The following is a 17791-nucleotide window of genomic DNA, read 5'->3' as shown; positions in this document are numbered from 1 at the left end:
CCTCCCTCTAAAAACCGTCCCCTGCAGACGCGGAGCTGCGTGATGCGCTGCAGGGCGGAATGCCACACTTTCGCCTCAGACAGGAAGAAGATGTGTGATATCCGCGACCCGGGGAGAGAAGACCAAAAAAAGAGAGAGAAAACTTTACCTATAAGCAGAAACAAAGGCTTCAAGACCACTTTAAACATGTGAATATCTGAAACAACAAACTAAGACCCCATAAATCTCACATTTGTTGCCCCACAGTGAAAATAAATTCTTAAAGTTATTTTAATTTAAGGGCGTTTGCTGCCACCTAGCGGTCAGAAAATACAACTACACTTTTATTAAACAGACCTAGATGAGTTACAGGAAAAAAAGTCAGTGTAGTTTTTTTTCTTCCTTTTTATTGAGTTTTTACAAAAAAGAAATGAAACAACAAAATACTTTCACTTTGGAAAGTGTAAAATCAACAAAAATAACTCGTTCACACTAAGACACAAGTAATAAAATTCATGTTTGCTTGATTATTTCACTGTTGTAACGATGCTTCTTGGCAATAAAGCTTTTGCTGATGAAAAGACTGTTAATTTCCCCTCAAACGGAGCCACCTTTGCAAGGAAACTTAATTTATGGGTTGAGCAGCAGAGTTGAGTTCATGAGTTGTGTCCTGGAAAAACTTGCCAAGTTTTCTCTGCCAAACAGCTTATTCTGCTGCAGATTGGATGACTGAAGTTTAAAGCAACAAGACATACTTGGCAGTTTAACAATTTATTACTTGAACAAACAGGGGCTTCAGTAGCATGTGGAAGAACCATACACAGCCACAACAGCCCGCCTCCTCACCCTGCTGTGGGACGGCGTCCCGTTCTCCAACCAGCTCCTGTTGTCAGTCAGTCAGCGTGGTTGTGTCGGTCACTCTGGAACAAACAACAGACTCCAGCTGATCCCACAGGTGATCAGTGGGGTCAAAGGTCAGGACTGCAGGCAGGTCACTCCGGGAGGTTTGTCTCTGATGAACCCCACTCTGTCACCGTGGAGGATGAAGTTCAGTCCCAGGTGCTGACCATCAGGCAGCAGAAGCTCCAAACAAGAGTCAGCAGCAGAACAAGCTGCTCGGCAGAGAAGATCTGGAAAGTTTTTCACGGCACAACCCACACATGTATTTTCCATTTAGGGAAAACTACCAGGCTTTCTAACAAATGTACAAATTTAAGATGAAACTGAATGTATTTAAGACCTAAAATGGAAAATCTGGACATTTTTAAAGCCTACAATTTAGATCATTACATATAAGACCCTGCAGGAACCGTACTGAAAAAGAAAGACGCAAATATAAGTCATTGAAAGAAGCAGCTTCTACTGAAAACAAAACTTTATTGCTTACAAAAATACACATTTTTCTTTTTATTTCAACTCAGCTTTTGTACTGCAGATGACAGGGACCGGGGCTTGGTGGATTCTTGAAAGGAATTTGTCAAACAAACAACAGAAGCACTTTACGTACGATGATTTATTAATGCCAGACCAAACCGCCCCATCGTAGCGACCACGTAGCGCGTGGATACGACAGGAGTTGTGTGCAAGATCCTCAGAACGACACTCCAGGCTCCAGGTAGGGAGACAAATCCAGGTGAGACGTCAGTGCAAAACAAAGTAATCGTGTTTAAATACAACCGTGACGCAAAGCAGCATTAAAACATTAACACTGAATTATACGACGTGCGCTCGCAAACATTCACTGTAGTGTGCGGTGATAGCATTCTGTCCATCACAGCTGGCTCAGCATCTGCGCAGAACAGCGTGTCATCTCATGTAGTAGGTAATGGCTCGTAGGGTATAAAGCAGGGCGGCCTGTAGCCGAGCTTCCATCACGATAAGGTTAGCATGAACCTGGAAGAACAAAAAGACAAGTCACTACCTTTAGGTAACTGGGTGAAACATTTTCAGCTCCTGACGGTAGCGCTTCTTCCTGCGGTGACATTTATAGAAAGAAGAAAAGGGACATTTTGAAATGCCAGTGATTCATTCTTCGCAGGGAAGGAACCAAAGACGAGTTGAAATGTCAAGTGGCTTGTGACGGTGGAGGTCGAGCCCAGAGCGGCTCGTCCGTACCTTCTCCGAGTGTCTGAAGTGTCTCCAGAAGGTGTGGTAAACGCGGGCCGTGGTCTGCTCGGGGTGGCAGGCCATGGTTTTCACAAAAACCTTCAGGGAGCGCTCCAGCAGCACGTTCACGCCGCCGTAGTCGTAGTCGTCGTAGCTGCACGCGCAGAACGGAGAGAGAGAAGGAGGGAAGTTAGGACGGAGGAGAAAGTTGGATTTGGCTGACCACGTGGAGGCTGAGGGTGTACTCGCCGAATGCCGTAGAGGCAGTGGATGTAGTTCCACAGAGCTTTCCTGAGAGTGTAGGTGTCTACGCCCTCGTGCATGGCCATCCTGTGGTAGGTCAAAGTGCTCACAACCTGGAGAGTCGCATCAGAGGTTAATCAAACCAGCTGTTCCACGTAGATCCACCTGCTCTCCATCATCTGCTTACAACAGAACCACTTCACTTCGTTCCCCTCAAAAAACTGGCATGGAAGAACTGAGACTTTTTCCTACAGATGTTTACGACTGCGATACCCGCAGAGGAGGAAATGACTAAACCTGACACCATCGAGCAAAAACTAGTGCCTACACATTTGTTTCAGGTCCCGTATCATTCTCTTACTTTCAAACTGTGGAATTTCTTTCTTTTTTTTTTTTGCCTTTTAGAAATCAGGTTACACAAAGCAGCGTCTACTAGAGTCTTTTTTTTTTTTTTTTTTAAACAGATGAAAGCAGCTCAGATTGAGGAGGATTTTTTATTTCTGAAACTTTTTAGCTCGAATGATCAAATTTGAGTATTTCTCAGGATAAGTAAGGAGCAGAGAAAAGTTGGAACTCTGTCCCCAAAATCTTAATCGCACAAGACAACAAAAATAAATAAATTCTCCAGTGAAGTTTTTAGGTTTGCCTAAACGCCACGTCCTCTCTGCTCGATTACACTGTGGATCTGAAACGTGGAGGTACCTGAAACTTCTCATCCAGGAGCTGGCCCATATCTGGGAGGAGTCTGTTGACCAGAGAAAAGCCGTGGTCCTCCCATGAGTAGTCCTGCAGATGAGATGCCAACATTCAGAAACATGTCGTCAAATCAAATCCCTCACAAGAAGTTTTTGGATAAAACCCGAGAACGAAACGAGCTCCGAACGACCTGCGCTCTCATGACGGGTGGCGACTGCTCTCCTCTGGGGGCGAAGTCCTCATATCTGAACTCCGGCTCCTCCACCAGACACACCACCAGGTCGGGTGGAGCGCCCCGCACCACCGCTACACAACAGAGAGTCGGCAAACGTCAGAGCGACAGGAAAATAAAATTAAAAGTAAAAGCGGAAGCGTTTGTGGCACCTGTTGGTATGCTCTCGCTCCTCTCCCTTTCGAACCGTGTGACCATCTCCTCCTGCGTGCACTCCTCCTCCTCCTGCTGCTGCTGCAGCTCCACCATTCTCTTCAGCAGCACCTCCACCTCCACCGCTCCATCCACCAGCTGCAGAGGAGCCAGAACAACTTGAGGTTTGGAGAAAACAATGCAACGCTTTTGCCACGGATGTGAACCGAGCCGCGTCTCGTTAAACCGGCGAATCTGGTGCGCTGAAATTAATCAGAGCGCCGCTGACATCTAAGAGCTGTCAGACAGGTGATCAAAGACAACCGTCTCACCTCGGGCCTGCCGTCCTCAGGGGCGGGGCTGTGAGGGCTGCGAGGGAGGTGATTGGGCGACGGAGGCTGGAAGGTGTAGCCTCCGATGTGGTCGGGTTCGGGGTTTAGGCCGCACCCCCACACGAAGGAGCAGAGGGAGTGGGTGTGCGCCATCAGAATGACGGCGTGGATCAGCTCTGCCAGCGACCAGCGGGGCTCCGCTCCGGGACTCACCAGCTCCTGCGAGGCAGAGGGATGGTTCACGCTTAAAAGAACGTTTTCACTGAGATGGTAAGGTGTTTAAACGGAGATCGTCACAGCAGACGTGGGTAAAATGTTCCAGGTTGGTAAGATAACTTGGCATAAAAACAAGGTGCCGCAGGAGAAACATGCCCAAAAAGGTAAAGGAAAAAAATGGGGTTACATCAATAAAACAAAAAGATGTGCAAAAACCGTGGGATATTTTCTGATCTGCAGCACAAAATGCGACTGAAAGATTTCCAAAATCTGAAGAAAGCTCAATTCACAACGGGCGAGACTAAAACTTATTATTAAATAGATGTGTCTGAGGCAACGCGGCGTTAAAAACAGATGGATTTGTTTAGTGGAAATTATTGTCTGGGGCTCAGGAGCTGATTCCCAGAATCACTGTGTAAACAAGTTCTTCTCCCTCACATAATTAAAGTTTAAACTCTACAGTGTGAGGCAAACATATAAAATAAAATAAAAATCACTGACTTTAGACAATCTGAAGAAATCAAAGAGCATTCAGACCGTCATGACACCTTTTTCAGCTCAGACTGAAAGGTTGTAACGATAAAGAAATAATAATTTAGAAGCAGGTAAAAACCCTGATTCTATGTGTCACGTGTAACAGAAGCAAAACAACCGACACCCTCTATGGGTGATGATGCAAACGGTGGAAACCAAATATTTTAAACAGAATTACAGCAGAAAGTCTATTAATGAGAAGAAGCAGTGAGTGAGTCAGTGAGGCCGTGAGCTTGGATACGAGTCAAAAAAAAAATGTTTATGTGTTCGATCACTTCGGAGTACGAGCCGAAGTGAGCCAGGCAGCGAGTGGGTGTCGTGTCTGACCTGGATGTGCTGCAGCGTAATGAGCCAGGGTCTGTGTGCCAGCAGCTTGTTGAGCGTCTGCAGGCTGCGCAGCTTGGTGGGAGTGTGCTCGAAGCCGCTCAGCCAGCTCTCGTCGCCTCCGGCCTCCAGGAAGCCCGCGCTGTGCTGCTGCACCAGGTACGCGCAGTGGTGCCGGGCCGCGGCCTGAACGGTGTCGGGTAGCAAAGGGTGACGGAGGAGCCGGGGTTAATAAATGCCAAGGCCTCGGAGGTTAAAGCAACAACACATACGGTATAAAAAAAGCCACTTGGCAAACCTGTTTATGGCTTGGAGTGATAAGGTAACTGGCAGGAAGGATCATAATTAAACAGGTTGTTTCCTGAGTTCTCTATCCTGACAAGACTGAACTCTGCATTACTGGTGGAACCTTTTCAGTATTTGCAACATATTTTAATTAAAAACAAACAAACAGTAAGGTAAAACCTTCAGTCGGGGGTTCCTGGTTATTAACGTTTTGTAATATGATAACTGTGTTCAAGGTGCTAAAATCTCTCTGAAATCAAACACTTCAAAAGATTTTGACATGTGGTTTTGCGGAAACACTATGAACAATTAGCATCTTACTTGTTGCAGATAGCTCTTTGAAAACAGAAACAGAATTTAACTCTGATTGGATCGATAAGCTAGAGGCCGCGCCGACCGGGATCAAGACTAAAGTCTTCAAACCTCATCTGTAAAAAGTCAGAGAGGTTCAGGGTAACGATACTTTGACCACCCTTTTCTGTCGCTGTCAGTTTCACAGCAGCAGCAGCAACAACTGTAGCACTTCCAGCAGGAATAGTAATAACTTATATATGTAAGAAGTCGTGATGTTTTAGTAAACTACAAAGCTGCACTGCTTGCAGCATTAAGGCTTAGTTAAAGTTGCGCGTGGACCTGAGCGAGTGGTGGAGGTGTTTCTACTTGACGCTTACGTCGGTGCAGTATCCTTTCGTGAGTTTTGAACCTTTTGATTATCTTTGTGATCTCTCATAGAGGGATCATATTAATGCTGATACAGGCTCTGCTAGAGCACTGGAATCGGTCCGCACGAAGTTACAGAAATTGGGAGGTGCACGACGACACACCTTAAAGTCCGGTGCACTTTATATATGACAAAAGTTCGAAAATGGACCTTTCATTGACAGTGCGTCCTATAATCCAGTGCGCCCTATAGTGCAGACAATACGGTATACAATCATACAAAAGCTAAAAACATCAAATATTTCACGGACTCAGTAATTAGACCCGTCTTTGTTGGCATTTCTCCCTGCAGCTGAGGTCACGTTGGAGGTTTTGTTCCCCAAAACAAAAATAAATGAAAAAGGCTGAAGTATAGTTTTACTGTCAGGGTCGATACTGAGCGTGCAGTTACGCAGTGAACACTGGATCCAAACAGCGTGGACAGTAAACAGGAGATTACATCAATATTAATGAAACCGAATAACTGGTTTCTGTCCCGACGCCAGCAGAGCCAGAGTCTCCTTTAATCGATCACAAGATCAATCAGCAGTTGGACATAAAACCAGAACGACAGAAGAGCAACATCATGCAAGTAAACACTTAACACACACATATAAAAAATATACTTTTTTTTACTTTATGAACTCATCTGAAGGAACAGACGGGGCTGTTGAACTAATTTACTCCAGGGACCACCATTACTGAGAGCCAACAGCTCAGGAGCTGGACATCCGGCAATTATTGTCATTAAGTGAATTTAATTTATGATTTAAAATCTAATTTGATTTTAAATGAACTCATCGGCAGCTGAGCTGTACAGCCCTGTTATAGATCATCTATAAAACAGAATCACCTCTCTGACAGAAATATTTAAAAAAAATGTTTTACAGATTCTTTTTTCTGATTTAAAATCTTGTTTTATTTTAAATTAATTCATCGGTGGTCCGGATTGAGCTCACCCACGGGCCAGGTGTGGCCCCCGGTCCACCAATTGAACAGCCCTGAGCTAGCATGAAACCATTTCAAAAAACAATCTTGTTTTATACTAAAAGAATGCCTACATTAAATTGTGTTCACCGGTTTTTAACATGATTTCTTTAGCTCATATTAAGCTTAAAAAGTGCCAAAAAATTCAAACAAATCTGTAAAAAAGGAAAAGAAAAGAAGAGGATCGCTTTTCGCCGTTTCTTTCTTACTAAATGAACGATGACAGCCGAACAGCTTTTGTCATTTTTAGCTAATATCGACAATAAAACAGCCGATTCTTTTCCCTTTCCAACGATGCAAAGCTCGTGGAACGACGCCCCACGTTTTCCCGAGCTCGCCTGCGCGGCCGGTAGATTTTCTTACCATGATGGAGATGTAATGTCTCCAGTGACGGGGCAAGGGGCCGTCCAGCTCCAGCAGCGCGTGCTGGGTCCTCAGGAAGCAGCTGAGGTAGGCCGGGTGGAGGGCCATGACCATGGTGAGGTGGTCCACACGGCCGAGAGACACAAAAGACTCGATGAGGACGTCCTGATTCGGCCCCTCTATCAGGATCTGTGAAGGAAAAACAAGCGTTAGGAGTTTAATCTTTATCTGACATTTCTTAAGTTTCAATACAGACTGATTAGATCTGTGATATAATATTAATTTGCTTTAATCTGCTTCGGTTTAGGGTTAGGGTTAATATAATATTTAATATCTGTTTCTAAGCAAAGCAACAAATCTGTGAGGACACATTCTGGCTCTAAGCAAGATAAAAAAGAAGAGTTTGATATGTTTATCTATATAAATATTGACTCAGATGTTTCCATTTCTACGACAAGCAGGTCAGCAAGTGCATACCTCTTTTGTGGGGATAAAGGCACTCGGACCAGAAGCCAAGGCTCGAGGTACTTCTACTCCTTCGTCCTGAAGATGAAGAAGAAGAAGAAAAAAAAACATATGCTTTCAATGTAATTAGCCTGACGAAGTCTCTGCAAACGAGATCTTAAAACTGCTTGTTCTTCTTGGCCGGCAGCCCGAAACTAAAACCCACTCAGATCACCGATCCGCACCTCAAACAAGCCTGCAACCTCCAATAAGTAAGATTAAAAACGGGGTAAGTTTGGGAGTTTGCAACGAGATAGGACATCCGAGTGAACTGATAACTTTGTCAGCGTCTCCACCAGCATGTCTACAAAAACTGGAAGGTCTGAGATCTGCAGAAACAAATCAGTGTTTCAAATAGGTTTTAAATCCCCTCTGGCTCAGGCGAATTTTGACTGGAAGCGGAGACGAGCTCGGACCGGTCCATAAAGCTCAGCTTCAAACTCACCGCCATGTGAACACCAGGAGGTGGATACTTCAGTTCGCACTCGGTGCTGCTTGGAGCGTTAAAGTTAAAAGTTAAGGAGAAACAAGCTGTCCTGACGGCTGTTCCTGGAGCTGCTGGTGGAGGACTGCCCCTTTCTCTGTGCACACTGCTGCAGGGTCTTGCATCAGTGCCACACCGAAGTTCGCCTCTGATTCCAGCCCTCGGTTTGCAGGTCTGTAAAGGGCTATTCCGTTTAATTTTCAACACTTGGCACATCTGTAATCAGTTTTGATTCAAACTCTTCACTGCTTTACCCGGTCTAGACTCAACACAGAATAAATATTGTAGTTTTTGAACCGTACCTTGCCTACTGTAGTCCAGATGTAGATTTTTTATGCATCTTCACAAATAAAAAACAAAGGTTTAATAAAAAAAACTGAGCTGTAACGAGTCTAATTTTAGCTTAGAATGAATTAGTCCAGACAGATGATAAAAGACTCCACAAATTAAGCTCTCCTTAAAGGTTGGATATCGACTAATAACAGATTAATTACTTTATATAAATTCAATCATTAAATTATTCAGACTATTCCTCCTTATTATTATTATTATTATTATTATTATTATTATTATTATCTGAACTCAACCACTGAAGATGAATCTGTTACTAACAGGAAGCCCTGATCATAATACTTTTATTTACTCCATAAGAATTAAACTGAATTTGTCTTTAAAGGTTTTAAAACAAAAACAAACTAAATCTAAATAGAATCAACACAAAGTAACTAATATGAAGAATTTAAAGAATAATATTCTGAGGAATGACTGTTCTGTAATTACTAGGATTGATTATTTATCAAGATAAATGAGCAGCAATTAATAGGTTAACGATCTAAAACAAAAATAGTCATTATCAGTTTATTTAAACCAAAACAACTCTTTGGACAGGAGGCTGATTTAGGATTTACTCGCGCAGGAATTTCGACGATCCGAGCGAGTCTGATGAGGTCTTAGTTTGGGAATGTTTCAGTTCGGCCATGTTGTCGCGTTATTTTGACACAACTGCAGGAAGAAGAGGTATTATCAAAATACGCATCAGCAAATACAGCTCCTTCCCGAGTCGATGCTCTGGGTCAGGGGTCACTCCATCCGTCCTGGGTGGTTTTCCGGCTGATCAGACCAGGAATACCACGGGAAAGGAGGACAACGTCCGGCCAGGACTTAGTGAGGTCTCAGCCAGCGTTCGCCCAAAGGACGGCGGCGGGCGACAATCAACTGCCACCTTCATCTCTCAAAGCTATAAAAGTCGGTCTCCAGGTTGTTGAAACTCTCTTCTTGTTTCCTTTAACTGTTTTCATGCTGCTTGGCTTTTCGACAAAAGAAATTTAGACATTTTTCGCTCAGATTAACGAACATAAAAGCGGAAGAGGAGGGGAAACAGCTACACGTGATGGAAACACAAAACGGACTCTCTCTGAAGACTAAAACACGCTGAGCACCACCCCAGGATCACGGCCGTCCTGAGGGTTTATCAGCGGATGATAAGGTTGAGATAAACTCTCCTCTCCTGTTAAAACGGGTCATAAATCTGATTGTGTTTTTCATAAATAACTTTAGATGAAGCGGTATCCGTCTTTAGCTGATTAAGTGTTCACGAACGTGTCTAAACGGAGAATCAGTGAGGTCAGGATGCACTTTTCACAGAACTTGTAGAACAATAATTTGAGCTCAGAGGAGATGACAAAAAGAGGGTGTCTTTATGCTACTGGACCTGATCTAATGTGGTCCAGATGCAAATAAGGATAATTTATTTTTGTATTGTGCATATAAATGGACAAAACACAAACTGTGGCTTTAAAATGTGACAGTGATGACTAATTTAGTGCTGATATGAACAAAGTTGCTCAAAGATGAGTCTATAGATTTAGTGGAAATGCCCGCTTTCTAATCGGAAGCCAACTTCAGTGCCTGAAGCTGCGTCAGCGTCTGATGAAACATCCAGCAGGCTGCTGGTAACCAAAACAAGCCTTCAGCTGATAATAGCTCGGGATCAGCTGCAGATTAATCACAGTTTTTCTGCTGATCCATCCGCCCGGCTCGCTGTCAAACACTAACCGGTTCGGTTCGGTTGCAGATTTGTTCATAAAAAAGAGCAGAAAGTTTGTCCCCGACACCCCGAACATTACCTGCGCGGTCCGCAGCAGCTCGCTCGCTCTCACCCGGACCTCCTGCAGCGGACACGAACGGGAGAGCCGGAGCAGATGGAGGAGCATTCGCTTGCCCAGCCGCGCCGAACCGGGCCGGTCCAATCCCAGACATGCCAGGACCTTCTGGCTCAGCTCCTCCAGAGCCGCGGCCCGCTCCTCTCTGTCCCGGCTGCACAGCCGAGCCGAGCTCTTCGCCGTCGGCGCACCGTCGGATTCCGAGTCGAACCGGTTCCGAAGCGAGCCACCAGAAACGCACGCCTGCCTCGGGCCGTCCTCTCCATTAGCCCGGCAGGTGAGGCCCGGCACGGCGTTGCTGGCCATGTCCTGGTTCTCCCGGTACACCTGGGTTGAGCTGAGGTACCTGTCGTTTTTCCGAGCTGCGATGAACTCAACCTAAAGTTAACCGATGAAGGCAACTTGACTCCAACATTAGTTTATTTCGCTGCCAAACACTTCAGCTAATGGTGCCTTTTTGTAATTCAGTGCGCAGTTATCTGCTCCATTACTCAGCACACCGATAAATCGCTTTCAGAACCGCCCAAGCCCTCCTCCTCCTCCTCCTCCTCCTCACCCGGCTGCTGCTACCTGATGGCGTTAGCTTTAGCTAAGCTAAGCTAAACTAGCCGCTGGTAGCAGGTGCTGCAAACGAAACATCTCAGCGCAGTTTTTGCAAGGCTCGTTGGTTCAAAGTCTGTGCTCCAGATGATTCGGGAAGAAATGGACTCCCCGAACACGCCACTATTTAACCAAGTATCAAGTATTAATTTGCAGTAGGCGGGCAGCGTTAGGCATTACTGAATAGTTGCTGCTTCGGCTCCGATGTTGAGTAAGCTATTAGCTTCAAGCTAACCGCGTGACGTCACCGTGACGTGTTCAGAGCAGGTTTCCACTTTAACAGAAAACTAAACTTTAAACCATCTACTGTTTTTATTTTACATTTTTATGTGATTGTTTCAGTTTACCTCTGTCTTAAGCGCACTTATTAAGCAGCTTGTGTCATAAATTTAATTAAAAGGCTCTTGCACGTTTCAGTGTGATTTATTTTGTTTGCTTTACAACTATGAATCCAGCTTTCCATTTTAAATGCTTTGTTTTCTTGGCTATTCTCTATAATTTCGAGTGTTTTGTCTTATTTGATAAGTTTGCACTCTTGCAGCTATTTATTTGTCTCATTTAAATACTTGAATGTATCTTTGTGCACATTATTCTGACTATTTTGTATTTATTTCTTCACATTTTGCACCTCTCACATTAGGAACATAATAGTCATTCTCTGCCATTTTGAGGCAATTTTATTTCTATTTACCTTTTGACTTTACAGTACATTTCTTTGTGATTTGTTTATTTTCACTTTTCATCTTTTTGGGGGTTAGTTTTATGTGCCTTTTATAAACATAAAATATAAAATATTACCTTGAAATCAAAGGAACTAACTGGAAGGTAATCTGCCTGACTTCTTCTGTAATTTCTCCATGATTATATGATTCATTATTATCCTTGAATATAAATAAATTTTAAAAGTTACAAACTTTGAATAAACTTTGATAATAAACTGTATAATTATGAGCACGTGTGTTTTACTTTAATCTGACACAGATTTGTTTCACAACACAACTTTGTTTACTTCCTGAATCACCTTTATTTAGGAAAATAAACATCACTGGTGTATTCTTATTATCAGACATAAATCTTATATTAATTTACCTGTATATGTAAATAAAGAGAAGAGTCGGGGGTGCAGAGGTAAAGGAGGACAGAAACACAGAAGTGTGGCTCCGTTTGACGTGTCAGACAAGAAAAACAAAAAAACCCTCACTGTTTCCCTATGAGGGAAGACTTATTAACACACCAATGGCTCTGGAGGACAACCTCAGGAGATCATGTCTTCACAAAGGTGTGATCTCCATGGCAACGGGCAGATTGTGTCCTAGGAGACCCCGTGGAGGAGCTGGGATGGGAGGGTGGAAGACAACAGGTTCTGGGGAGCTCAGGGAAGTTTAGGTTTGCACAACCGACTGGTCCCTCTTCAGTATTTTCCTGAAAGTAAAACAAAAAGGACGCATGCAGAGTGTGTGTCTGTGTGTGTGTGTGGTGGGGGATTTAAAGACAAGAGGAAGAAGTGAGTCTTCAAACAATTTTTTTCTCCAGCAAGGCGATCCTCTCTGACATACTCTCTAGTAAGCTTTAGTCAAGGTCAGAAACGGAGACAGTGAAACAAAAAAACAATGTCGAAACATTTCAATACTTCCCCTCCCCGTATTCCCACCCAGTTTTAGTCATTTTAAAGGATATATTTTTTGTTTAGCGCCTGTAGGGCGGCTTCCACTTTCTTTTGGAACTTTACGAGGGAGTCACATTCACAAGGGTCCTCTGTGGGGGAAATAAAAACAAGTTGGAGTTTCAATTTAACAGTTGGTGCTAAAAATACAAGTTTAGATTAGGTTAGGTTTGCTTTTTAAAAAAAAACAAAAAACTTCTTACCACAGATGTTAATCTGCAGCTTCTTGGCAATCTGGTTCATAGTCTTGAAGTCGGCCGTGTAGAAGTAGTGCTCTGGGATCGGCTCGGAGGCGATTGTTTTCAGCTCACTCTCCACGGCACTGCCCACTCCAACAGCGTACATCTTCACGCCTGCAACGCACACACACACACACACATGCCCTGTCAATACGCATTTAAGCTACTTTCACTCATTGATTTGGAGGTCATCTTTAATCTCTTTCTTACCAAGTTCCTTTGCCTTCTTAGCAGTGTCTCCAATATAATCCTGGCTGCGTCCATCAGTGAAGACGATGCCGACCTTTTGGACTCCGGGCCGGGCGCCATGAGAGAGGCTGAAGCTGGTGTCCGTCATGTAACCCAGAGCCTGGCCTGTCATGGTGCCCTTCTCCATGTAGTTCATCTTTTTCACAGCGACCTTCACGTCAGTCTTGTTGTTGTATCGGCCCAGAGGGAACTCCTGTGGAGGAACAGAACCAGGGTCTCGTTGATAAACAGGAAACGAGTGGCTTGTCTGGGTAAGTTAAAAACTGACTCGGACCGTTTTGACAGTGCTGGAGTACTGCACGAGTCCAACGTGAGTCTTGCTCTCGGAGACCTCCATTTTGTCAATGATCTGGTTGATCCACTTCTTGACCAGTTTAAAGTTCTCGGGACGAATGCTCTTTGAGCCGTCGATCACAAACACCACGTCTAACGCCGCGCTGCTGCAAGCCTCTGATGTCGGACAACACACAAGAGCGGAGGACCTTAAAGTCACTGCACAAAGATCAAACTCAGACAAATGCCTTCACGCACGCACTCACCGGTGCAGCTGCGACCATTGTCCGCCAGGGTAAAGCCATCTTTGCAGGCACACTTGTATGATCCTGGGGTGCTGATGCATACCTGCTCGCAGTCGTGATCCCCCGTGGCGCACAGGTCCGACACTGTGTCTGCGCGTGCGTGCAGAACACACACGTACACACAGTGGCATGTGTAGAGACGCAAACAACACACACAAGGAGGGGGTATTTGGTTGGGGTTAGGAGGAAAAACAGAAAATTTAGCTGATTTTTTAATGATCCACTTCAACCTCGGCTGTTTCAGAGGGATGGTTTTTTTTGTTGGTTTGTTTTTGAAGTGAGGTTTTGTTGAGTACTTATGAGCAGTCAATCCTGTAAACAGCGATGAAAGACTAGAAAATGGATTTGTTTTGAAAAACAACTGAGCTGATAATCATCAAAATGGCATAAGTACAGCAAATTGTTTTTATCATTGGCCGTTTTGTAACATGGTGTAAAAACCTGTCCAAAACAAAAATTCTGCAATATAATATCCACAAATCTTCTGATTCTATAGACAGGAAATGCTTTCTAAGAAACAGACAGAGTACTTTACACAACCTCACTCCAAAAAAAATAAAAAAAACTTTCCCTTTAATGTATGATTACGGCGGATTCAAGTGGATCCTTAAAACAAACAGGAGGAACAGATTGGAGCAGCCTTAGATGAGTAACTTTTTCTTTTCTTTCTGTAAATCTTTGTCCAATCGTGCAGCTCTGCCCTTTGAAAGAAAATCTGCAGTGAGACCAGGCGCCGCGAAGCGAGCGGCAGACAGCCGCGGCTGTTATCGCCGCCTGAGAGTGCCGAAGGGCATGACTAATTACGTTTTAATGATCGTCGCTAATAAATTGGTAATTACAGACAGATCAGTCTCGCCTCTCGATTATGTGAGAGCTGACTGAAGAACAGGAGCAAATCTCGTTCCAAGAGATTGTTCCTGCCCTCGCGTCCTCGTGCGCTGGGAATTTTAACTCCGTTTAAAATGACTGGATGAATTTATTACCACCTTGTTGAGGAGAAGCGGAGGACGAAAGGGAGGACGCAATAAATTGGAATAAAAGACGACAGTCCTGACACCTTACCCTCAGTTACAGGGGGGGCAGCAGATACATCTCCACCACGATGAAGGCATGAATAACGACCGGCCCATTCTAGATGCTGTTTTTTAAAATCGTTTTCTGTCTTTTTTTTTTACTGCAGGTGACCCAGTATCCTCCTCTCCCCCCTTACCACAGAGGGCCTCCTGAAACTTCTTGGTGAGCTTCTCAATGACGCTGTAGCTCTCCACGTAGTCCATATGGTCATTATGAGGATCACTGGCCATCAGCTTAAGAATGTGCATGTTCGCACGTCCCACACCGATGGCAAAAATCTCAATGCCGGCCTCTCGTGCACGCTGGGCCACGTCCTTCACGTTGTCCTGTGGATGCCCATCCGTCACAATGATAGCGACCTGTGAAGGAAAGGTTTTAAAAGTATTACAAACCGACCATACGGTGAACCTGTCGCGTAAAGGTTGTAAAATGTCTGCTGGACCTTGCTGATGTCAGGAGATTTGGCCCGGCCGCCCTCGGCCTCGCTGAAAGCCACGTTCAGGGCGAACTGGATGGCCAGACCGGTCATGGTTCCAGTGGACAGGGGCTCGATTTTAGTCACGGCTTTGACCAGCCCGGCTTTGGTGCGGTAAGTCTTCAAGGACACCTGCAGTCCCATAACAGCACATGTGAAGCTGGGATAGAGAATGGTTGGAAAATAAAAAACAAAAACGTTTAAATCATGTCCGTACCTCGTTCTTGACAGTGCTCGCATAGTTGATGACTCCGACACGGGTGGCGCTGACTCCGACATCCAGGCCCTCGATGACCTTTGCTAGAAAAACCTTGACTTGTTCAAACTCCGCCGGGCGAACGCTGCGACTGCTGTCAATGATAAAGACGAGGTCCATGGGGCGAGTTTTGCACAGACCCACCGCTGCGAGGAGAGAACTGGGTTTATTTTGTTAATCATATCCTAATGACTCATTTGCGTTTAATGCATTTCAAAACTAACACCTGCGAAGTTCATTTAAAAAGGTAAATGAAGACAAAGAGACTGAAAAGGGTGGATGGTGTGGGAGGAGTTGAGGGATGGAGGCTGGGACATAAAGTGGGTGGAAAGACAAACAAAAGCGGCTCAGAGGCAAAAAAAATTAAAAAACGGAGAGCAGAAAAAGTAAAGACAGGGAAAGAATTTATGCAAATATCTTATAAATAAAATCTGCAGATTCAGTCAAATGAAAAAAGAAACTGAAAAAGTGCATTTTATAATAAAATTAGTGCATGTAATTTTGCTGAACTATGACAAATCTTACATCAATGACATTTACAAGAACTCTTTTTGTAAAAACATAAAAAAACATAAGCACCAACATATAGTTTTCATCAAAAAGATCTTAAAAACACCAAACCTGGTTTTCTAAAATATTAACATTAAATGCCAAAAAATGATTTTAAAGTATTATTTTGCAATCACAAAATAATCAAAGGAAGCTTGTTTTTTTTACCCTAACAACCATGATGGCCGAATGCAGAAAAATGGGAAAAAATATATGGTTCAACTTGAATTGAACTTGAAACGTGTGCATACTTTTTACTGTACCTGAGGACTTAAAGACAAAAGATTTAGAAATTAGAGGCTGTACAGACAGGATAAATGGGACTTTTAAGGAACATTTACTTGTTTCCTGAGACAAAGACCATTTTTTTACATTTAGGAAAACTCCCCTTTAAGTTTTATTGTTCTTAAAGTTGAATTTTGCGGGGAAAAGAAGCATTGTTAGGCTTAGGTTTTAGGGGTTAAAAGGTCATTCTTACCCATAGCAGCGGCCATGCGATGATCTACGGTGGCCTGAGTTCCCACAAGGCCGAGCAGCAGCAGGAAAAGCGGCAGGGTGGGCGCCATGGTGACAACTAAAGGCGGGGGTCTGAGCGCGGCCGCAGACGAGGGTCCGAGGGTGAGAAGCAGAAAGGAGACAGAACGGGACGGAGGAAGTTCCAGGCGATGGGAACAGCCACAAAGTGAGACCGAGTGACTCTGAGCTGCAGGTTATCAATGCAAGAGCTTCACACACTCTGCCCACAAACAGCACCCCCTCTGCTGCGCCGGTGTGTGTGTGTGTCTGTGTGTGTGTGCGTCTGTGGGAAAGAAAGGGAAATACCTGCTCTGGAAGGACCTAAAGCGGTGGGCAAGGAAAGACAAACACACAGTAATATGGCTCGGCTGTTCAGATAAGTGTGTGTGTGAAATTCAGTGTACAGTACGTGTGTGTGTGTGTGGCTGGGGGTACAGGATCGACTGGGGTTTGGTGCAGAGCGAGCACCAACGCTGCTGACCCCAAGTTGGATTTGGCCGAAGCTCAAATAAACATCAACATGAATTCATCTTTTCTCCCCGTGTTCACTTGTAGCAAACACACAGGAAGTAAAGCAGAGCCAGCAGATACAGCCTGCAGTGTTCCTGCCGTTCTGCATGATGGGATACACGAGTTTTCTGTAGAAACCGAAGCATACGAGCCATTTCCTGGGGTTTTTTTGTTTGCTGCAGCAGAACATAATAAGGAGCATTTAGTGACTTTTCTGCCACTTTAGTTGTTTTCTTTCATTCTGATGCTTTCTAAAGCATTACACTTGAAGATAGTTAAATTAAATTTAAAAAAAATCAGTTTCCACCTCTTCATCTTCTCCATCACTCTGTGATTTAAGGCAGAGGGCCCCATCAGAGTCAACAGAGCGGCATCAACAAGCTCATATACGCGCCTCTAATCTGCCTACAGAGTCCACATACATTAAACAGAGACCCCTCTTTTCCCTCCAACATCCCGCTCCACCCAACCTGCTCTACTCTGCATTCCTCTGTAAACTCCCCCTGCTCCACACACACACAAACACACACACACACACCACCCATACAAGCTGGCACGGTGATATTCTGGGAAGGGAGAGGGATTTAAGGCTCAGACTGTACAGTACAGTCACTACCTGGGTAGATTTTCTACCGAACAAGCTGCAGAGTTAACGGGAAATTAGTGTGTGTGTGTGATATGTGTGTGTGGTAACAGTGGTGATGGGCTGAGGATGAAACAGGCAAGATGTTTTTCCAGAACATCGTGTCATCTTTAGGGATGGGCTGTTTCTCTTTCAGGAAGGCACAACATACCCACACATAC

At 44.4% G+C, this 17791-nt stretch overlaps 2 protein-coding genes across 3 annotated transcripts; both read right to left on the bottom strand.

Annotated features, from left to right (window-relative positions):
- Positions 1-1336: 1336 nt before the first annotated feature.
- Positions 1337-11102, bottom strand: sesn2 (sestrin 2). Its single transcript, XM_017420312.3, has 11 exons — positions 10243-11102; positions 7606-7671; positions 7129-7317; positions 4798-4980; positions 3721-3939; positions 3409-3547; positions 3215-3330; positions 3031-3114; positions 2335-2441; positions 2095-2239; positions 1337-1872 (listed from the first exon to the last, which is right to left on the bottom strand). The coding sequence occupies exons 1-11, from the start codon at positions 10582-10584 to the stop codon at positions 1786-1788; spliced, it is 1677 nt and encodes a 558-aa protein (XP_017275801.1). The 5' UTR covers positions 10585-11102; the 3' UTR covers positions 1337-1785.
- Positions 11103-11874: 772 nt separating this feature from the next.
- On the bottom strand, positions 11875-17003 carry matn1 (matrilin 1). 2 transcript variants are annotated; one of them, XM_017419800.3, is made up of 10 exons: positions 16440-17000; positions 15374-15558; positions 15124-15288; positions 14818-15040; positions 13569-13697; positions 13304-13479; positions 12991-13222; positions 12745-12894; positions 12556-12633; positions 11875-12440 (listed from the first exon to the last, which is right to left on the bottom strand). In XM_017419800.3, the coding sequence occupies exons 1-10, from the start codon at positions 16525-16527 to the stop codon at positions 12391-12393; spliced, it is 1476 nt and encodes a 491-aa protein (XP_017275289.1). In that variant the 5' UTR covers positions 16528-17000; the 3' UTR covers positions 11875-12390. The 2 variants fall into 2 exon arrangements, with proteins under 2 accessions (XP_017275289.1, XP_017275296.1); XM_017419807.3 differs by lacking the exon at positions 13569-13697 and having other exon boundaries at positions 16440-17003.
- Positions 17004-17791: the final 788 nt, after the last annotated feature.

The sequence above is a fragment of the Kryptolebias marmoratus genome, linkage group LG5 (genome assembly GCF_001649575.2).
Source record: "Kryptolebias marmoratus isolate JLee-2015 linkage group LG5, ASM164957v2, whole genome shotgun sequence".
NCBI lineage: Eukaryota > Metazoa > Chordata > Actinopteri > Cyprinodontiformes > Rivulidae > Kryptolebias > Kryptolebias marmoratus.
This window is presented reverse-complemented; position numbering and strand designations above follow the sequence as displayed.